The following is a 22,973-nucleotide window of genomic DNA, read 5'->3' as shown; positions in this document are numbered from 1 at the left end:
CTTCTATGTTGGGTGCATAAATAGTTAGAATTGTTATGTCTTCCTCTTGGTTTGATCACTGAATCACTATGTAGTGTCCTTCTTTACCTCTTGTAATAGTTTTATTTTAAAGTCTATTTTATTTGATATGAGTATTGGTACTCCAGCTTTCTTTTGATTTCCATTTGCATGGAATATCTTTATCTATCCCCTCACTTTCAGTCTGCACGTGTCCTTATGTCTGAAGTGGGTCTCTTGTAGACAACATGTATAAGGGTCTTGTTTTTGTATCCATTCAGGCAGTCAGTATCTTTTGGTTGGCGGATTTAATCCATTTACATTTAAAGTAATATGTATGTTCTTATTACCATATTTTTAATTGTTTTGGCTTTGTTTTTGTAGGTATTTTCCTTCTCTTGTGTTTCCTGCCTAGAGCAGTTCCTTTAGCATTTGTCATAAAGCTTGTTTGGTGGTGCTGAATTCTCTTAACTTTTGCTTGTCTGTAAGGCTTTTGATTTCTCCGTTGCATCTGAATTAGATCCTTACTGGATAGAGTAATATTGGTTGTATGTTTTTCCCTTTCATCAATTTAAATATATCTTGCCTCTCCCTTCTGGCCTGCAGAGTTTATGCTGAAAGATTAGCTGTTAACCTTATGGGAATTCCCTTGTATATTTTTTGTTCCTTTTCCCTTGCTGCTTTTAATATTTTTTCGTTGTGTTAATTTTTGTTAGTTTGATTAATATGTGACTCGGCATGTTTCTCCTTGGATTTATCTTGTATGGGACTTTGCGTTTCCTGGACTTGATTGACTGTTTCCTTTCCCATGTTAGGTTTTTGTCTATAATCTCTTCAAATATTTTCTCAGACCATTTCTCTTTCTCTTCTAATTCTGGGACCCCTATAATTTGAGTGCTGGTGTGCTAAATGTTGTCCCAGTGGTCTCTGAGACTGTCCTCCGTTCTTTTCATTGTTCTTTCTTTATTCTGTTTTGTGGCAGTTATTTCCGCCATTTTTAAAATGTTTTTAGCATGTTTATTGGAGTATAATTGCTTTGCAATGGTGTGTTAGTTTTTGCTGTATTTCCACCATTCTGTCTTTCGGCTCACTTATCCATTCTTCTGCCTCAGTTATTCTGCTATTGATTCCTTCTAGTGTATTTTTAATTTCAGTTATTGTGTTGTTCATCACTGATTGTTTGTTTTTTAGTTCTTCTAGGTCCTTGTTAAACATTTCTTGCATCTTCTCGATCCTTTCTATTTCCGAGATTTTGGATCAGCTTTACTATCATTACTCTGAATTCTTTTCAGATAGATTGCCTATTTCCTCTTCATTTATTAGGTCTTGTGGGTTTTTACCTTGCTCCTTCATCTGCAAGATATTTCTCTGTTTTCTTATTTTGTTTAACTTACTGTGTTTGAGGTCTCCTTTCCCCAGGCTGCAGGGTCGTAGTTCCTCTTTCTTCTGGTCTCTGTCCCCAGTGGGTGAGGTTTGTCCAGTGGCTTGTGTAGGCTTCCTGGTGGGAGGGCTGGTGCCTGCATTCTGGTGGGTGGAGTTGAGTCCTTTCCATCTGTTGGGAAGGGCCATGTCATGTGGTGTGTTTGGGGTGTCTGTGAGCTTAGTATGACTTTAGGCAGCCTGTCTGCTGATGGGTGAGTATGTGTTCCTGTTTTGCTTGTTGTTTGGTGTGAGGCAACTAGTGCTGGGGGCTGCAGGCAGTTGGGTGGATCTGGGTCTTGGATTCAGATAGAGACCTCCGTGAGAGCTTTTGCTGATTAATATTTTCTGGGACTGGGAATTCTCAGGCAGTCCAGTATCCTGGACTCTGTCCTCCTCCCCCAGAGGCTCAGGCCCAACTTTTGGTCGGGGAGCCAAGATCCCACAAGCAGCTTGTCACGGATTAAAGAAAAAAAGAGACAAACAAAACCCCAAATGGTAAAAGGAAAATCAAATGAGCAAAAACAAAGAAACACACACACACACAAACACACACAGAAGAAACAAAAACACAACCAAAGAAAACAAAAATCAAGAGAACAGCAAAGAATCCCAAAATGAAATTGAACAATTAAAAACAAAACTAACAAAAACACAAAACAAAAAAAATCAAAGCAGAGTGCCAACTGAAGAATAAAACAAAGAAAACAAAACAGACAAAAATGATTCAAAAACAAAAAAGAAATGGGTACAAAACCCAGAGAACAGGATAGCAAAGGGAAAATGGAAATACAAAAAAATTTTTAAAATATATTAAAAACCGATGAAAAAGCACAGAACAACAGAAAAGCAAAGTAAAAATAGAAACATAAAAAGATCGAAAGTATGTTAAAAAAAAACTCAAGACTAAATAAAAGTAAAAATTTAAAAAACCCCAAAAAACCAACAGCAACAACAACAAAGAAAAAGAAAAAAAAACCCCAAAACAACAGATTTAACAACAGAATGAATCAAAACTGAGTAAAATTAATAGTAATAATAATGTTTTCCTTGGGTCTCAGCTGTTATTGTCCTTGCCGTGAGCTACAGCCCACCTCTGCCTCCTCAGGAGACTGTCCAATGCCTCTATGCTGGTCTCTGGACCTGCTGTGGGCCCTGTGGGGACAGCTGAGACTCTGATCTGGCCCCACTCATGTGTGTGCTTGTCCCCAAAGTCCACAGCTGCCAGTGCTAGACCATTTTCATTTGTGGGAATACTCATTGTCCTTTCAGATATTCCATAGGCACAGGGTCTACTTAGCTGATTATGGGGATTTAATTTGCCGCTTGTGCAACTGATGGAAAGATTTTCGTTCCTCTTTTTTAGTTGCCCCACCCCTGGGGCTCAGCTGTGTTTTTACCCCCATCTATGTGTGTGGGCCACCCACAGGAGTCTGCTCCTGAGGCTTCCCTGGAGCAGTTGGGTCTGTCCTGGTGAGGACAGGGTGCAGAGGTGGCGCGGCTACTTGGATAGTGGAAGCCCCAGCGGCGCCAGGTGCGTGGGGAAGCTGGCAGCCATGGGCGCAAGGATATGGTCCTAGTGGGAACCTTTTTCTAGTGCCCAGCGGCATGCGTGTGAGGGCCAGCCCTGGCCAATCTTTTCTTAGCGCCTGGCGGCAGGTGCGCTAGGGCTAGCCCTGTCTGGGTTTTTTGTAGTGCCCAGCGACAGGCGCATGAGGGCCAGCCGTGGCAGGGCCTTTTGTATTGCCTGGTGCTAGGCGCTGGCGTGTGGAGAGAGACTGGCTACAGTGGTGGCTCCACCCCCTGCCTGTGACTCAGCAGCAGCGCCCTGCTTCCATGGCGTTCCGGTTTTCCTCCATAGGCATTCTCTGTTGCCATTTCCTCCCTCCTGTTCCCTCAGGCCATCTCCCCACAGCCAACAGCAGTTCTTGCCCCGGGTTTGCTCTCCAATCCCCATGCTCCAACTCCCAGCCCCCATGTGCACTGTTGGACACATATCCCAGTCTGGGGCACTTAGGGCCATGGTACGGACTGTCTTTGTAGTTTTCACTCTGTCCCATCTGCCACAGGTCGGTCGCTTCATCCTCCACCGACAGCCTCAAATGCTTTCCTTCTCTCCCAACTGATTTCCTCATTGGTTAGGGGGCTTCCCCGGATGAGGGAATTTCTCCCCTGCTTCAGCTCCCACCACTGGCATGCAAGTGCTGTCCCACTTCCTCTCCTCCTCCTCCTCCTCCTTTCTTTCTTCCTACCCAGTTATGCAGAGATCTTTATAGTCCTTTCCGGTGTCCAAGGTCTTCTGCTAGTGTATAGCTGGTGTTCTGTGAGAATTGTTGCATCTGTAAATGTATTCCTGATGCATCCATGGAGAGAGAGGAACTCCACATCCTCCTACTCCTCTGCTGTCTTGGAACCCCTTTGTTCCTGATTTTAGAGGAAAAGCTTTCAGCTTTTCATCATCAAGTATGAGGTTAGCTGTGGATTTGTCACAAATGGTCTTTATTATGTTGAGATATTTTCCCTCTATACCAACTTTGATGAGAGTTTTTGTCACCAAAGGATGTTGAATTTTGTCAAATGCTTTTTGTGTGTCTGTTGAGATGATCATGTGATTTTTTTCCTCCTTTTGTTAATGTGGTGTATCATATTGATTGGTTTGCAAACATTGAACCATCCCTGCATCCCTGGAATAAATCTCACTTGATCATTATGTATGATCCTTTTTATATATTGTTGAATTTGGTTTGCTAATATTTTCTTGAGGATATTTGGATCTTTATTCATCGGAGATATTCACCTGTAATTTTTTTTTTTTTTGGTAGTGTCTTTGTCTTATTTTAGTATCGGGGTAATTAGCGATGGCCTCATAGAATTAATTTGGGAATGTTCCCTCTTCCTCAGTTTTTTGGAGGTGTTTGAGAAGGTATAGATATTAGTTCTTTTATATATGTTTGGTAGACTTCTCCCAGGAATGGATTTGTTCCTGAATTTTTGTTTGTTGAGAGTTTTTTAAAGTACAAATTCAGTTTTACTACTAGTGATCTTTCTGTTCATATGGTCTATTTTGTCCTGATTCAGTCTTGTAAGTTTTTATGTTTCTAGAAGTTTGTTGATTTCTTCTAGGTTGTCCAATTTGTTGGCATTTTAACTGTTCATAGTATTCTGTTATGATATTTTTGTATCTCTGTGATAGCAGTTGTTATATTTCCTCTTTCAGTTCTTATTTTGTTTATTTGGGTCCTCTTTTTTTCTTGATGAATCTGCCTAAAGGCTTATCAGTTTTGTTTATCTTTTCAAAAAATCAACTCTTGGTTTCATTGGTCTTTTCTATTTTTTTTTCTTTTTTGTTCTTTGTTTTATTTATTTCCCCTCTGATCTTAATTGCTTTCTTCTTTCTGCTTTTGTTTGTTCTTCTTTTTCTAATTCCGTTAGATGGTAGGTTAGGTTGTTTATGAGATTTTTCTTGTTTCTTGAGGTTGGCCTTTTACTGCTGTAAACTTACCTTTAGAACTACTTTTGCTGTGTAGCACAGATTTTAGAAAGTTGTGTTTTTATTTTCATTTGTCTAGAGGTTTTGTTTGATTTCCTCTTTGATTTCATTGACCCATTGGTTTTTCTTTTAGTAGCATATTGTTGAGTCTCCACATTTTGTGTTTTTTCCATTTTTCTTCCTGTTTTTGATTTCTAGTTTTATGCCTTGTGGTTGGAAAAACTGCTTGATAAAATTTCTATCTTCTTAAATTAGTTGAGACTTGTTTTTTGGCCTCCTATGTGATCTATTCTGGAAAATGTTCCACATGCACTTGAAAAGAATGTGTATTCTACTGTTTTTGGTTGGAGTGTCCTGTAGATATCTACTAAGTCCATCTGGTCCAAAGTCTCATTTAAGATTACTGTTTTCTTATTGTTTTCCTGTCTGGATGAATTGTTCATTGATGTAAGTGGGGTGATAAAATCCTCTGCTATTATTTGTTATTGTCAATTTCTCCCTTTATGTCTGTTAATATTTGCTGTATATATATATTTAGGTGCTCCTATATTAGGTGCATACATGTTAATGAGTGTTACCTCCTCTTCTTGCATTGAAATCCTTTTCTTTAATAATGCCCTTCTTTATCTTTTTTTATTGACTTTATTTTAAAAATTTGTCTGAAATGAGTACTTCTACCCCTGCTTTCTTGTCATTTCCATTTGCATGAATTATTTTTTTCTATCCCATCACTTTCAGTTTCTGTGTTTGTCTTTATGTTTGAAGTGAGTTTCTTATAAGAAGCATTTAGATGGGTCTTGTTTTTCTCTTTATCCAATCAGCTGCTCTGTGTCTTTTGATTGGATCATTTAGTCCATTTACATTTGAAGTGATTATTGATAGGTGTGTCCTTATTCCCATTTTGTTACTTGTTTACTGGTTGTTTTTTCAGTTTGTCTTTGTTCTTTTCTTCTTTTAGTTCCTTCCCTTGGGGTTTGATGATTTTCTTTAGTGGTATGCCTGTGTTCCTTTTTCTTTAGATTTTTTTGTATGTATTACAGGTTTTAGATTTGCAGTTACCGTATGGTTCATATATGTTGACCTATAACTATATTTACGTGTTTTAAACTGGTAGTCATTTAAGTTCAAATACATTCTAAACGATTTACATTTTTCTAATCCCCTTCACCACATTTTGTGTTTTTAATGACGTATTTTACATATTCACGTTTTTCCTTAACTGTTCATTGTAGTTATAGTTGATTTCACAGTTTTTTGTCTTAATCTTAGTAAGAGCCTATTTAAGTGATTGAGCCATAGGCTTTACTATATATTTGCCTTTACTAGTGGGATTTTCCCTTTCCTATAGATTCTTACTTGTTGTAGCTTTTTCTTTTCCACTTAGAGAAAATGCTTTAACATTTTTTTAGGGTTGGGTTAGTACCCTCTGTGCTTCCTGTACCTGGATTTCTGTTTCCTTCTTCAGGTTCTGGCAGTCCATAATTTCATCAAACACATTTTTGCCCTGCCTCTCTCTCTCTTCTCCTTCTAGGACCCCTGTAGTGTGAATGGTGGTATGCTGGTTGTTGTCTTAGAGATCCCTTAAGTGTTCTCATTATTTTTAAACCTCATTTTTCTTTTTCTGTTCAGATTGAGTTAATTTTTATTTCATCTTCTTCTGTATTACTTTGTCTGCTGTTGATTCCTTTTAATTTGTTTTGCATTTCAGTTAGTGTGTTCTTCAGTTCTGTCTTTTAAAAATGTTTTTTAGTTCTTTTTTAAAATTCTCACTCTGTTCTTCTATTCTTTCTTCTAATTTAGTCAGTATTCCTATTACTAATGCTTTGAACTCTTTGTATATTAAGTTGTTCATTGCTGTTTTGTTAGTTGTTTTCTTTAGGGTTTTTCTCTTGTTCTTTCAGTTGAAACAGTCTTCTTTCTTTTCATTTTGCTTAACTTTCTCTGTGTCTGTGATATTAGGTGAAACATTTACCTACTCTGATCTTGAAGGAATGTCCTTGTGTGGGAGCATTTCTATGCAGTCTTCATGTGTCCAGTGGCTTTGATGGGAGAACTGGATCTGACCTGAGCATGAGTCACATCTTTCCACAGGGTGTGCTGGCAGCTGTCACCTTTGTAGGAGGTGAGACTGAGATGGAGGGACTAGAGTCAGAGCCTGGTGTGAGCCTGGGGTTCTTCTCTGCTCAGTGACCAACACCACCTTACTGGAGGTGGGGTAGGGCCCCGAGTTCCTGGAGCAGAAGCCCTGTGATTTGGGAGTGAGCTGGCTCCATTCCCTTTAAGTGTGTACTCTTTTCGTTCCTAGCACCAGTACTTTGCCCCAGAGGGGACCAGTATTGGAGCAAGAGGGGCCAGAGTGGGTGCTCGGCAAAGGTCAGGTGTGGGCTGTGGTGATCTGGACCCCAGTCTGAGTTTCGGACCTCACCCAATGAGCTGCTTCCATAATCAGCTGCAGTGACTGCTGCCTCCCCCCACCCCCGTCAGATGCCATTCTGGGTCAGGTTAGATCTGTCCATCAAAACAGCATACTCCCCTCAGTCCTGCAGCCCTTGCCCCAGTTTGAAGCTGCATGACATAGCAAGAGGGGCTGGAATGGGCACTTGGCTTTGGTCAGGGAGTGGGCTGTGGTGGTCCCAGCCCAGTCACAGTTACAGACTGCTCCTGATGCACTGCCTCGCCAAGCGCCTTCAGTGGTTGCTGTCACTCCATTCAGATGCAGTTCCAGATTTGAGCAGGGTTCATTTCTCACAACTGTGTACTCTTCTTGGGTGCAGCATCCCTTGCCCCAGTGTGGAACTGTACCATGGAGCAAGTGGTGCTGTAGCAGGCACTTGGCTTAGGTTGGAGCATGGGCTGGGGGTGTTGCAGGAAACTGGCCAGAGTCCTGGGGCAGTTTAAGTCTGCTTCTGCTGCCTTGTTTCGAGAGTAATCAAATTTGTGTGTGCTTTTCATGAGGAGAGTCTAGGTTTCTTACAGTCCGCTTGTTAGTCCCACTGGTTTTCAAATCAGCTAAGGGGACTTGTCTTCTTGGCGTTGGACCCCAGGGCTAGGGAACCCAATATGTGGCTTGAATTGCTCACCCCCCAGGGAGGATCTCTGAGTCCATGTAATCTCCTTCCTTTTCTGTGTCCCCTCCCAGGGTCACAATTCCTGACTTGACTGCTTCTCTTCTCTTCCTACCTGAATCTGTGCGGATTTTTCTTACAGCCTTTGTTGTATGAGTCTTTCTACCAGTCTCCTGTTGGTTTTCAGTGAGAATTGTTCCACATGTAGATGTATTTTTGCTGTGTTCTTGGAGGGAAGTGAGCTCCACATCCTCCTACTCCACCATCTTGATCTCTCCTTCCTACATCATCATATTCTTAACACATAAATATTTGGTTTATTTTGAGGAAAATACGGCCCTTGCCTTAGAATCAAATGATAATTCTTATAATGGAAGTGAAAATAAATGAAGATCATAGGAAGAAGACTAAAATGATGGTCCTTAACTGAAGTTACAGTGTGAAGCATGTTGATTTCATATGTCTTCTTTATATTGAGGATATCATTTCTTTTGTGCTTTATGCTAATGTTTTTCATATTGTGAGTCAAATTTATTGCAGTCATCATTTAAAAATATAAACTATCAGCATGTATTACATGTAACAAATATACGTTTTGTTTCCTAAAACCTTTGTTTTGGATACACATACACACAGAAAATCTCTCTATGGGTCAAAGTCACAGAAAAGCTTGAAAGCCAGTGCTCAAGTCTTTGTGTCTTCTTGGCTTCTTGTGCCCACATTGTGCTGTAAGCTACAGATCTATGGCACATATCTATAAAACCAGTCTATAGCATATAGAGGTGCATACCAATTTTTCAACCTTTTTTCATAAGCAGGACATCTCCCCACTCCAGTCCTTGGCTTTGTTTCCATTCCCCTGTATATGCTGGAGCACCTTTAGTATCTATTATCTTTTAGAAATTGAACTAAGGACTAACATTTTCTGCTTGCACATAGAGCCCAGTAGTCATGTGGCTTCAGTTATGCTTACTGCTTTGCATTTCTCTTCTGTTTCTGGTCCACAGAGAGGGGCTTATCTTGTTTTGAACTTAGCAGTGTTTTATATTTTGTATATCTTTTTGGTTTGTCCTGAGCAGAGACAAACATGGCAACATGAATTGAACTTTAATAAATCTCTTGACTAGAAGGTCTGAGCATGTTTTAGAGATTGATTCATGTTGATATATTTTATTTCTATTTTATTCCTTTCAATCACTGTATAGTCTTTCATAATCTAACTCTGCCATTCTGTAAATATCCATTCCTCTTGGAATGGATATTTTGTTTTTCACTCTTACAAACTATTACAAGCAGTGCTAAATTTCTCCATAGTGCATATTTAGAAGTGGAATTGCTAAGTTATTAAGTATGCATCTACTTTCTTTTACAAACACTTGCAAAGAGATTATATCAATTTATTGTGCCCCAACAATGTATGTTTCTTAACCATACTTAGTATCTGTATTGTCAAACTTTAAAATTATGTCATGCTGATTAATGTGTGAGAAATGGTATTTCACATATTAAAATGCAGTCCTCTGATTACTAGGAGAGATCTTTTTTTTTTATCATTTAGATTTCTTATAGTATGAACTGCTTGTTTATGTTTTTTGTTGTTTATCTTTTTCTTACTGATGGTAGTTCTTTATATACTCAGTCTTGTGTCTTTTGTGTACTTTCAGATAGTATCTCATAATTCATCTTACCAGTTGTCAATTGTCCTCCTCAGTTTGTAATTTTAGTCTTTGTTATCCTGTTGAGTATCTGATGTGTATCTCTTTGAGTGTCCAAATAAGACCACTGGAAGAAATGGTAGATACTGTGAGATTTTACAGTAGGCTAAAAAGGGAGGTGGCAGTCTTTTTGTGTGTACATTATAAGAAGTCAAATCCTTACTACTTCGCTTATCCCTCTAAGTTAACCTTTAACTTAAAAATTGTTTTGTTTGTTTTTTGTTTTTTTCTATTTTTTGGCCGCACCATGTGACATGTGGGATCTTAGTTCCCAGACCAGGGATCGGACCTGCGCCCCCTGCAGTGGAAGCACGGCGTCTTAACCACTGGCCTGCCAGGAAATTCCTAACTTAAATTTTGTTCTTTGGAGATTCTGTACTTTTTTGTCAACTCATGAATACATTTTAAATGCTTTTTAAAAATTTTTTATCCAACATTTTTGTTTTCAAAGGTTGGTTCTGGAAGCTAACGTTTAACTCTTTCCATTCTTCTCTATCTAATTGCCATTATTATTTCTAATAATTGCCATTATTAGTTCTAAGAAGCATTTTCTGACCCCCTAAGTCAAATTGGATACCCCTAGTATATGTTTCTGTATCAGTCTTTACTTTCATAGCACTCTTCTATGTTAATATTGCTTGTCTTTCTCCTTTCTCAAGGCCATAATTTCTTTGATGGTGAGGACTATGCCTGGCTTATTAACTATAGCCCCAGTACCTGGCATAGTGCTTGGAACACAGTAGACACTTGCATTGTGACTAGGCTACTGTCATCTTTTTCCTGATTACTGCCACAGTCTTCTTACTGGTTTTCTACCTATAAGGTTGCTTTTCTCCAGTCTTCTCTCCACTCTGAAACCAGGTTGCTCTTTGTGTAACACAAAGCTGATCATGTTTATGACTCACCATTGCCCCAGCAGAAAGCTCCAATAGCAGTTTAAAGTGGTTCCTGTGGCCTAGTCCCTGATTATTCTACAACCTAATCTCTTATTGCTATTCATTCATGCTTCTCAAGTTTTAGCCAGTCTGAATTACTTTGTTCCCTAAAGGTGCAGTGCTTTTTCTTTCCTCTTGGGTTTTATGAACATGCTTTTATTCCTATACTTGGAACCTCTTAATTCTCTCTTTTCCCACAGAAGAAACTGGCTAATTCTTGCTCATAGGTCTAATAGTACTCATATTACTTCCTTTAGGAAGTCTTTGATTTGTCAGCATGAGAGGAGTTTGAATTATGTATGGCTTTAACACTCCGTACTTCTGTCTTCAAAGCACTTGTCAGTTACTTGTATATTGTCTGTATTCCTCACTATCTCATAAGCTAGCAAGGACTGTGTTAGGCATATTGACTATTACATCTTCTGCATCTAGCACAGTTCTGATTCATGGTAGGCATTCAATAAAAGCATTGAATGAATGTTAATTTAGACATTATTTCCTGCAAGTTGGAAAAGAGCGTGTCTTAAGAGTTTTTAAAGTATTTCCCTAAGGTTACAATTGTTAACTGAGTCTCAGATTTTTAATTTATTAATATATTTTATGGTGGGGTTATTTTAAAATTGTGACCTCTGAAAATGTTTTGTTCCAGTTCAGACTGCTGGAAAGAGAATTGAATCCATACTGGAAGGATGGTGGGACAGGTCTTCCACCAGAAGACTGTAATGTGTCATCAGTTACTAAAGGTATCTTCATATTTTGATTGTAGCCACACAGGCATTTCTTATAACTTGGTATTCCTAAGGGAATGAACTGAGTCTGCTAGTAGATTGGCAAGATGTATTATGAATTCCAAAAATGAATAATAATCCAAATCAGATTTTGAGATGTATTAAATCTAAATTTTATCACTAGTTATTATTTAAGTATTTCTGCTTGATGCTGTAATTTGATCAATTCTGCAAATATCTGTGTCTGTTTATGTATTTGCAAAACAATGATGTATATTGATTATCTGATGTGAAATTTGTATGGTTTTATATTATGAGCATCTATGGATTGTTACTAGAGGTTCAGTTTACATATAGGAAAGCAATGATAAAACATTTGCAGTCTTTTAAGGCCTCATTTAAATTACTAGTACTTGGGAAGATTATTTTAACTATAATATGTTAGCAAATTGGTTAAATATTTTTATACTTGGTAATGTTTTTATATTTGAGTTTATATTTTGAATGGATTAATGAAAAGCATGGTTCTGTAAGGATATAATTATTCTTTGGTTTGTTACATGCTATAACAAAATGTAAAAAGTATTAAAGCTCTGAAGTTTCATGAAAATGATGTATAAATATTAAAGATGTGATTTCATATCTTCAGAAATTCTTACTTTGCCAGCATTTACAAATTTTATTGATGTTAGGATAGTGCTGTTACTTTCCAGCAGATGGAGACAAAATACTTGTGTCACGTATTCATACCTTTCACCATAATTTAAAAAAATACTTATATGCCAATTAAGTGTTACATTGACAACTCAATGAAAAGTTTGATTAATTACAATTAACCCAGTATACACATAGTAGTATTATAAATTATCTTTTCATCTTAGTCATTTCTCAGCAGAATGTTTTCCTGCTTCTTATACATAATTTATTTTTATTTTGTCCATTTGTTATATTCTTTTGTATTTTATGAGAGATGTCCCTGGAGCCACCTTATAGGTTCCTTTTTAATTTATATTTATTAGTTTTACTGAAGTTATCAGTAATTATAACATTTTCTTTATTGCCTTTCAGCTTGGGCAATAAAGAAATGTCTCTGCTAGGCTATATAATAATAACTGTACTCATATAAGGGTCTCTTTGGAATACTGATGTTTAGAAATGTAAGAGTTTGGGAATCATAAGTTTTCTCAGTGAACCATTATTATGTAGGGCTGATCCAGCTTTTACCATCCTTGTTGTCAGAGGACAGTTAGTAAGTTCATCTATGGGGAAGACTTAGAATTGGCAAATCCTGTCTTTGAGTATATGTAGTCAGCAGGTTCTTAACTTCACTGATTGGAGAAGACCCAAAGTTCTACCTAGGTAGTATCTTTCAGCTCGCTGAACCAGTAGAATCAAAGACACTAGGAGAAAAATGACCTTACATAAAGGTTTTAGAGAGCCTTTCTCCCTTCCCTTTCATATAATGCTTTCACCATTTCCCTTTCTCATATTTAATTAGAAGGAGAAAGAATGACAGAAAGCTCTTAATGTCTGTCAGAGGTTCAGATCCCAGAGTTGAAATTAAGCTTTAAAAAATGATTTGTAGGTTTTTCTGCGTATGCAGATAGTGTAGTCATTCTCTTTAGACTAGTGGTAGAGTTGAAACTGTGAGGCACTTAAAAGTGTTATAACAGTAGTATTAAGAGGTATGTAGAGGTGCTATAGTGTTTATATTTAAGGACTTAGACTTTGGAGTTTGACTTCTTGGGATTAGAATTTTGGCATTTCCACTCATTAGTTCTGTGATTTGGGGACTGTTTCCTGACCTCTCTGAGCCCAGTTTAAACATTGTAGTAGGGAATAATGGTATTACCTGTCTTATATGGTTATTGTGAGGATTTATCACAGAATCTGGAATATAGTAAATACTTAATAATGACGTTGTCAAATATTTGTCCTTATGATGAAATGTTTTGGGAAGATTTTATCAACAGATTTTTTGGTAATGATTGAGGTGCCATATACACAATAACTAATTGGTTACTCTTGATATTTTTTTCCTTAGAGAAAATTAAGTAGAAAAATAAATAAATTTTCAGTGTCCATACAAAATTATCTTAAATCACATTTTAGTAATGGAAATATTTGTACAATTTTTAAGTTTACAAAATAACACGTTTTTGTATCAGTTTATTTTCAATAGCAGCCATGTGAGGGTAGCAAACTAGATGTACCAATTGAATACGAAGCTAATACCTAATGTTCAGAAAACTAAGGCTGAAATTGGTCAAGTTATTTGCCTATAGTCATGTGAGTAGTACTAGAACCCAGGTCTTCTGATTTTAGTCTAGGGTTAGTTACTCTAGGTTTTCATTAGAAGACTCTGTTACCATGTAGTTAGTAGATATTCTTGCTTAAAAACTCTGTATTTTTGTTCATCCATATAGATTTTTTTCCCTCTTTATTTTTTGGCTTTCTCTTACAGAATCTTTTGAGAAGTTGTTTCAAAGGTGGTTTAAATCAACTGCCTTATTTTGCAGACAAAGAAGCAAAATTTAAAGGAGTTAATGACTTGCTTGAGGTCTTACAACTATTTAATAACAACAGCAACACTAAAATCTAGGTCTCCTGATATTTAGTTTATTGCTATTTTTTTTACTTTCATATTTTATTTTATTTTTTATTGGCATATTGGTTTTTTTAACATCTTTATTGGAGTATAATTGCTTTACAATGGTGTGTTAGTTTCTGCTTTATAACAAAGTGAATCAGTTATACATATACATATGTTCCCATATCTCTTCCCTCTTGCATCTCCCTCCCTCCCAACCTCCCTGTCCCACCCCTCTAGGTGGTCACAAAGCACCGAGCTGATCTCCCTGTGCTATGCGGTTGCTTCCCACTAGCTATCTATTTTATGTTTGGTAGTGTATATATGTCCATGCCACTCTCTCACTTTGTCACAGCTTACCCTTCCCCCTCCCCATATCCTCAAGTCCATTCTCTAGTAGGTCTGTGTCTTTATTCCCGTCTTACCACTAGGTTCTTCATGACCTTTTTTTTTTTCCCGTAGATTCCATATATATGTGTTAGCATACTGTATTTGTTTTTCTCTTTCTGACTTACTTCACTCTGTATGACAGACTCTAAGTCCATCCACCTCACTACAAAGAACTCCATTTCATTTCTTTTTATGGCTGAGTAATATTCCATTGTATATATGTGCCACATCTTCTTTATCCATTCATCCGATGATGGACATTTAGGTTGCTTCCATGTCCTGGCTATTGTAAACAGAGCTGCAATGAACATTTTGGTACATGACTCTTTTTGAATTATGGTTTTCTCAGGGTATATGCCCAGTAGTGGGATTGCTGGGTCGTATGGTAGTTCTCTTTTTAGTTTTTTAAGGAACCTCCATACTGTTCTCCATAGCGGCTGTATCAATTTACATTCCCACCAACAGTGCAAGAGGGTTCCCTTTTCTCCACACCCTCTCCAGCATTTATTGTTTCTAGATTTTTTGATGATGGCCATTCTGACCGGTGTGAGATGATATCTCATTGTAGTTTTGATTTGCATTTCTCTAATGATTAATGATGTTGAGCATTCTTTCATGTGTTTGTTGGCAATCTGTATATCTTCTTTGGAGAAATGTCTATTTAGGTCTTCTGCCCATTTTTGGATTGGGTTGTTTGTTTTTTTGTTATTGAGCTGCATGAGCTGCTTGTAAATTTTGGAGATTAATCCTTTGTCGGTTGCTTCATTTGCAAATATTTTCTCCCATTCTGAGGGTTGTCTTTTGGTCTTGTTTATGGTTTCCTTTGCTGTGCAAAAGCTTTTAAGTTTCATTAGGTCCCATTTGTTTATTTTTGTTTTTATTTCCATTTCTCTAGGAGCTGGGTCAAAAAGTATCTTGATGTGATTTATGTCATAGAGTGTTGTGCCTATGTTTTCCTCTAAGAGTTTGATAGTGTCTGGCCTTACACTTAGGTCTTTAATCCATTTTGAGTTTATTTTTGTGTATGGTGTCAGGGAGTGTTCTAATTTCATACTTTTACATGTACCTGTCCAGTTTTCCCAGCACCACTTATTGAAGAGGCTGTCTTTTCTCCACTGTATATGCTTGTCTCCTTTATCAAAGATAAGGTGACCATGCGTGCATGGGTATATCTCTGGGCTTTCTATCCTGTTCCATTGATCTATATTTTTGTTTTTGTGCCAGTACCACACTGTCTTGATTACTGTAGCTTTGTAATATAGTCTGAAGTCAGGGAGCCTGATTCCTCCAGCTCCATTTTTCGTTCTCAAGATTGCTGTGGCTATTTGGGGTCTTTTGTGTCTCCATACAAATTGTGAAATTTTTTGTTCTAGCTCTGTGAAAAATGCCAGTGGTAGTTTGATAGTGATTGCATTGAATCTGTAGATTGCTTTGAGTAGTATAGTCATTTTCACAGTGTTGATTCTTCTGGTCCAAGAACGTATCTCTCCATCTGTTTGTGTCATCTTTTACTTTTTTCATCAGTATTTTATAGTTTTCTGAGTCTGGTCTTTTGTTTCCTTAGGTAGGTGTATTCCTAGGTATTTTATTCGTTTTGATGCAGTGGTAAATGGGATTGTTTCCTTAAGTTCTGTTTCTGATTTTTTGTTGTTAGTGTGTAAGAATGCAAGAGATTTCTGTGTATTAATTTTGTATACAGCATCTGTACCAAATTCATTTATGAGTACTAGTAGTTTTCTCATAGCATCTTTAGGATTTTCTATGCATAGTGTCATGTCATCTGCAAACAGTGGCAGTTTTCCTTCTTCTTTTCCAATTTGGATTCCTTTTATTTCTTTTTCTTCTCTGATTGCTGTGGCTAGGACTTACAAAACTATGTTGAGTAGTAGTGGCGAGAGTGGTCATCCTTGCTTTGTTCTTGATCTTACAGGAAATGCTTTCAGCTTTTCACCATTGACTAATTGTTAGCTGTAGGTTTTATTGTATATGGACTCTTTTATGTTGAGGTAGGTTCCCTCTTAGGCCACTTTCTGGAGGTTTTTTTTTTGTTGTAAATGGGTGTTGAACTTTGTTATAGTTTTTTCTGCGTCTATTGAGATGATCATATGGATTTTATTGTTCAGTTTGTTAATGTGGTGTATCACGTTGTTTGATTTGTGTATATTGATGAATCCTTGCAACCCTGGGATAAATCCCACTTGATCAGAGTGTATTATCCTTTTAATGTGCTGTTGGATTCGGTTTGCTAGTAGTTTGTTGAGGATTTTTGTGTCTATATTCATTAGTGATATTGACCTATAAATTTTCTTTTTTTGTGGTATCTTTGTCTGGTTTTGGTATCAGGGTGATGGTAGCCTCATTGAATGAGTTTGGGAGTGCTCCTTTCTCTGCAATTTTTGGGAAGAGTTTCAGAATGGTAGGTGTTATCTCTTCTCTAAATGTTGGATAGAATTTGCCTGTGAAACCGTCTGGTCCTGGACTTTTGTTTGTTGGAAGATTTGTAATCACAGTTTCAATTTCAGTGCTTCTGATTGGTTTGTTCATATTTTCTGTGTCTTCCTGGTTCGGTCTTGTAAGTTTCTTTCTTTCTACGAATTTGTCCATTTCTTCTACGTTGTTCATTTTATTGGTATAGAGTTGCCTGTACTAATTTCTTATGATCCTTTCTATTTCTGTGGTGTCCATTATAACGTTTGTTTTTTTATTTGTAATTTTATTGCTTTGAATCCTCTCCCTTTTTTTCTTGATGAGTCTGGCTGAAGGTTTATCAATTTTGTTTATCTTCTCAAAGAACCAGCTTTTAGTTTTATTGATCTTTGCTATTGTTTTCTTCATGTCTATTTCATTTATTCTGCTCTGATCTTTATGATTTCTTTCCTTCTACTAACTTTGGGTTTTGTTTGTTTTTCTTTTTCTAGTTGCTTTAGATGTAAGGATAGGTTGTTTACTTGAGATTTTTCTTGTTTTTTGAGGTAAGCTTGTATTGCTATAAACTTTCCTTTTAGAACTACTTTTGCTGTGTCCCATACATTTTGCAGTGTCATATATTTGGTGTCGTTTGTTTCTTCTAGTTGCTTTAGATGTAAGGTTAGGTTGTTTACTTGAGATTTTTCTTGTTTTTCGAGGTAAGGTTGTATTGCTATAAACTTTCCTTTTAGAACTACTTTTGCTGTGTCCCATACATTTTGCAGTGTCATGTATTTGGAGTCGTTTGTCTCTAGGTATTTTTTGATTTCCTCTTTGATTTCTTCAGTGATCCATTGATTATTTAATAACATATTGTTTAGCTTCCATTTGTTTGTGTTTTTTACAGTTTTCTTCCCTGTAATTGATTTCTAACCTCATAGTGTTGTGGTCAGAAAAGATGCTTGATATGATTTCAATTTTCTTAAATTTTTCAAGGCTTGATTTTTGACCCAAGATGTGACCTATTCTGGAGAATGTTCCATATGGACTTGAGAAGAAAGTGTTTTCTGCTGCTTTTGGATATAATGTCCTATAAATATCAATTAAGTGTATTTGGTCTAATGTGTCATTTAAGGCTTGTGTTTTCCTTAACTTTCTGTCTGGATGATGTATCCGTTGGTTTAAGTAGGATCTTGATATCCTCCACGATTATCGTGTTACTGTCAATTTCCCCTTTTTTGGCTGTTAGCATTTGCCTTATGTTGAGGTGCTCCTATGTAGGGTGCATATATTTACAATTGTTATGTCTTCTTCATGGACTGATTCTTTGATCATTATGTAGTGTTCTTCCTTGTCTCTTGTAACAGTCTGTATTTTAAAGTCTATTTTGTGTGAGATGAGAATTGCTACTCCAGCCTTCTCTTGATTTCCATTTGCATGGAATATATTTTTTCCATTCCCTCACTTTCAGTCTGTATGTGTCCCTAGAACTGAAGTGGGTCTCTTGTAGACAGTATATATATACATGTCTTGTTTTTGTATCCATTCAGCCAGTCTGTACCTTTGGCTGGAGGATTTGATCTATTTGCATTTAAGGTGATTATTGATATGTATGTTGCTATTGTTATTTTTTAAATTGTTTTCAGTTTGTTTTTGTAGGTCTTTTTCTTCTCTGTGTTTCTTGCCTAGAGAAGTTCATTTAGCATTTGTTGTAAAGCTAGTTTGGTGGTGCTGAATTTCCTCTTAGCTTTTGTTTGTCTGTAATGCTTTTGATTTCTCAGTTGATTCTGAATGGCAGCCTTGCTGGGCAGATTAATCTGGGTTGTAGGTTTTTCCCTTTTAGTACTTTAAATTTATCCTGCCACTCCATTCTGGCTTGCAGAGTTTCTGCTGAGATATCAGCTGATAACCTTATGGGGATTCCCTTGTATGTTATTTGTTGCTTTTCCCTTGTTGCTTTTAATATTTTTTCTTTGTATTTAATTTTTGTTTGTTTGATTCATATGTGTCTCAACATGTTTCTCCTTGGGTTTATCCTGTATGGGACTCTCTGTGCTTCCTAGACTTGGGCAACTATTTCCTTTCCCATGTTAGGGAACTTTTCAACTATAATCCCTTCAAATATTTTCGCAGACTCTTTCTCTTTCTCTTCTTTTTCTGGGACCCCTATAATTCGAATATTGGTTCCTTTAATGTTGTCCCAGAGGTCTCTGAGACTGTCCTAATTTCTTTTCTTTCTTTTGTTTATTCTGTTCCACTGCAGTGATTTCCCCCATTCTGTCTTACAGCTCACTTACCCATTTTTCTGCTTCAATTATTCTGCTACTGATTCCTTCTAGAGTAGTTTTCATTTCATTATTGTATTGTTCATCACTGTTTGTTCTTAGGTTCCTCTAGGCTTTTGTTAATCATTTCTTGTATATTTTCGATCCGTTCCTCCGTTCTGTTTCTGATATCTTGCGTCATCTTTACTATCATTACTCTGAATTCTTTTTGGGTAGATTGCCTAGTTCCTTTTCATTTACTTGATCTTTTATGTTTCTATCTTACGCCTTTGTCTGCAGCATATTCCTCTGTTCTTTTATTTTGTGTAACTTACTATGTTCGTCCTCACTTTTCCGCAGGCTGCAGGGTCGTAGTTCCTCTTACTTCTGGTGTCTGCCCTGTTGTGGGTGATGTTGGTCCAGGGGCTTGTGTAGGCTTCCTGGTTGGAGGGACTGGTGCCTGTGCTCCGGTGGTTGGAGCTGGGTAGGCAGGGCCGTGGCAAGAGCTGTATTTTGGGGTGTCTCGAGCATAGGATGACTTTTGGCAGCCTGACTGCTGATGGTTGGGGTTGTGTACCTGTCTTGCTGGTTGTTTGGCCTGAGACATCCAGCACTGGAGCTTGCAGGCTGTTGGGGGGAGCCAGGTCTTGTTGCTGAGATGAGGACCTCTGGGAGAGCTCACTCTGATTAATATTCCCTGGGTCCAGGAATTCTCTGGAGGTCCAGTGGCCAGGACTTTGTGTTTCCACCACGGGGCTCAGGTTCAACCCCCAGCTGGGGAGCCAAGGAAGAACTTGCAAGCCACGTGGTGTGGCCAACAACAAACAAACAGAAAAACAAGAAAAAAAACAGCAAAGAGGCAAAAACCAAGAGAAACAGAAAACCAAAAGGAAGCAAACAAAACCAAAAAGATCCAAAAAAAAACCCACAAAGAAAACAAAGTAGACAACCACCAACCAAACAAAAATACCTCAAAATGAAAACAAACAGTAGAAACATAACTAACAAAAACAATACAAAAAGCAAAGATGACAAAAAATAAACACACAAAATGACAAGAAAACAAAACGAAACAAACAGAAAAAGAGAAAAAACTCCAAAACAAAAAAGAAAAAAAAAGACAAAAAGAAACAAAAAAGACAAAACAAACAAAAAACCCCAATAGACCAATAAAAAATACATTTAAAATTTTAAATGAATAAAATTAATTAAAACAACAAAACAAAACAGAACAAAATAATTCCCTAGGGGCTCTGCTATCAGTGTCTTTGCCCCCACGGTGAGCCATAGCCAACCTCCACCTCCCTAGGAGGCCCTCAAAGACCTTTCAGGTAAGTCTGTGGACCTGCTGTGGGCAGTGTGGTTGCAACACAGACTCTGACCTGCCCCAACTCCCATGTGCACATGTCCCCAAAGTCCACAGCTGCCAAAGCTAGACCCATCTCAGTTCTGGGAGCACTCATCTATTCAGTTGTTCTGCAGGTGTTGGATATACCAGGCTGATCGTGGGGGTTAAATCTGCGGCTTGTGCAGCTGTACGGAGAGATTTTAATTCCTCTTCCTTAGTCGTATAGCCATGGGGGCTCAGCTTTGGTTTCGGTCCCATCTCGGTGTGTGGGCCAACCTCAAGCATCTGCTCTCCACCCAGGTGAGAGGGGGCGAAGGCAGCAACTGAGTGGGAGATTCTTACTCGCTTAGGTGGGATTGGCCAGAGGTGGTGATCGATTGGGGCATGCATGCTTGCTCAGGCAGGAGGGAATAAGGTGCCTACGACTGGGGCATGCACACTCGCTCAGGTGTGAGGGGGACAAGGTTGCAATGACTGGGGCATGGGCACTCTGTTGGAAATCCCTACCAGTGGCCATGGAGGCCGGGGCTGGCGTGTGGGGAGAGAGGCTGTGATGGTGGACCCGCCCCTCGTGTGCCACTCAACAATGGCACCTTGCTTCTAAGGTAGTCCTACTTCTTCCAGGAGCATTCCCAGCTGCAGAGCTCCTCAATCCTGTCCCCACAGGCTGTCTCTGTGCAGCTGAGCTCCTCACTCTCGTCCCTTCAGGCTGTACCACACAGCCAACAGCAGTCCTCTCCCTGGGTCTGCTCTCCTAACATCTCGCGTCAGCACCCAGCCCCTGCCCACATTAGTGGACACCTGTCTCAGGCTGAGGTGCGCAGGGCTGTGATACAGACTGTCCATGGAAGTCTCGTTCTCTCCTGACTGCCACAGATCAGCCACTGCACTTTCTTCCAATAGCCCCTGAATCCACCCCTCTATTTCAGCATATTTTGCCACTGGTAAGGGGGCCTCCATGGGTGTGGTAATCTCTCCTCTCCTTCAGCTCCTCCCCAGGAGTGTGGATCCCATCCCGTTTCCTCTTTTCCTTTTCTTCCCTTTCTCTCCTTCATCCTACCTGGTTACGCAGGGATCTTCTCTTGTCCTTTTAGGTGTCCAGGATCTGCTAGTGTTCAGCAGGTGCTCTATGCGAATTGTTCCACTTGTAGATATATTCTTGATGTACTTATGGGGAGAAGTGAACCCCAGGTCCTCCTATTCCACCCTCTTGACTGCTCTCAGATCCTTATTTGTTCTTTGTGTTGTATCTGAAATAGCTTTTCCACCCCATGTGTACACCTTTATTCCTTATTTATTTTTAGGAATGCCCTTCCTACTCTTATCTTTGATTATAGAAATCCAACTCATTTTTTCAGCCTGGTTTGTGAAATTTTCCCTGACCTCACATTTAGAGGCAATTCTTCCTTTATTTTCATTTTTGTATAACTTTATAGCTCTTTATAATATTTATCAAATATTATTTTTGTTATAATTATTTATGTCCTTTTATTCTCATTCTCTTAGGTGGCAGTCTTTTTGAGGGTAGTTTTATTTTTTCCTTTCTCGTAATTGTAGAACTGTACCTTGCATATATAGGCACTCAAGTATATGTTGAATTTTAAATGTATTTATGATTTTTATATATTCAAGGAATAATATATAATTTTATAGTTAGAAATCATTGTAGTATCAATAAGTATTCTGCATAACCATGTGAAAAGTATAACTGACATTTAATATTGGAATTTAATTTCAGTAGTAGAAGATGGTGGTTTAAGCTGGCTAAGGAAGTCTTACCAAAGAATGAAGGAACAAGCTGAGAAACAAAATAGAAATTTTGAAGACATTGTAGCTGAAAGATATGGGGTAAGTATTAAGGAGATACATATTATTTTCAGAGTTATATGAGAAATTAACTTTGTCAGTGTTTTGTGCCAGGAAACACTTTTGAATTGACTTGATACTAAATTTCAAATGTGTATATTGCTATAGCCATTTTTTGCTTTTCATTTTTATGTAAACCTATGTAGCATATTTGAATATAAAACTCAATGAATATAAAATTTAAGTATGTAAAATTTAAGTATGCATGTGTTTAATGTAAAAGCAACATTTTCTTCTTGTGAGGAAATTTAAATAATATAAGAAAGCCTCCATAGTATACCTCTGGACATAACCACTGTTAAAAATTTTGTATATTTCAGAGATTTTAGTTTATTTCAGAGTTTTTGCTGTATTCCAGAGTTTCAGATTGTAAGTTTTTCTGTTGTTGTTTAGAGAGTGTGCATGTGTACTTTTTTTTTTTTGCTTTTAAAAAGTGATATTTATTTTTTCTTCCAGTTTTATTGAAATATACTTGGCATACAGCACTATATAAGCTTACGATGTGCAGCATAATGATTTCACTTACATACATCATGACATGATTACCAAGTGTGTGTGTGTGTGTGTGTGTGTGTGTATGTGTATGTATAAAACAATGGAATCATGCAGCACTATATTTTAGAAGCAGCTCCCCCATTTACCATGGGTGAATAATCTTTCTGTTTCAGTAGCTATTGATGTCCTGTTTTTCTTTTTTAATTTCAGAAGAAAGAAGGTTTAGGAAGGAATAGGCAAACAAAAAAAAAGTGAGAGAGAAAAA

At 37.8% G+C, this 22,973-nt stretch overlaps 1 protein-coding gene across 1 annotated transcript in view; it reads left to right on the top strand.

Annotated features, from left to right (window-relative positions):
• Window positions 1-22,973, top strand: part of CWF19L2 (CWF19 like cell cycle control factor 2) — a 185,861-nt gene that overhangs the window by 32,362 nt on the left and 130,526 nt on the right. Inside the window, exons 6-7 of the mRNA XM_068556327.1 lie at window positions 11,271-11,364; window positions 22,086-22,195. Coding sequence (XP_068412428.1) covers window positions 11,271-11,364; window positions 22,086-22,195 — 204 coding nt within the window. The remainder of the gene's footprint in view (window positions 1-11,270; window positions 11,365-22,085; window positions 22,196-22,973) is intronic.

The sequence above is a fragment of the Eschrichtius robustus genome, chromosome 11 (genome assembly GCF_028021215.1).
Source record: "Eschrichtius robustus isolate mEscRob2 chromosome 11, mEscRob2.pri, whole genome shotgun sequence".
Taxonomy (NCBI): Eukaryota; Metazoa; Chordata; class Mammalia; order Artiodactyla; family Eschrichtiidae; genus Eschrichtius; species Eschrichtius robustus.
The sequence above is the reverse complement of the archived record's forward strand: the minus strand, read 5'-3'. Positions and strand labels throughout refer to the sequence as shown.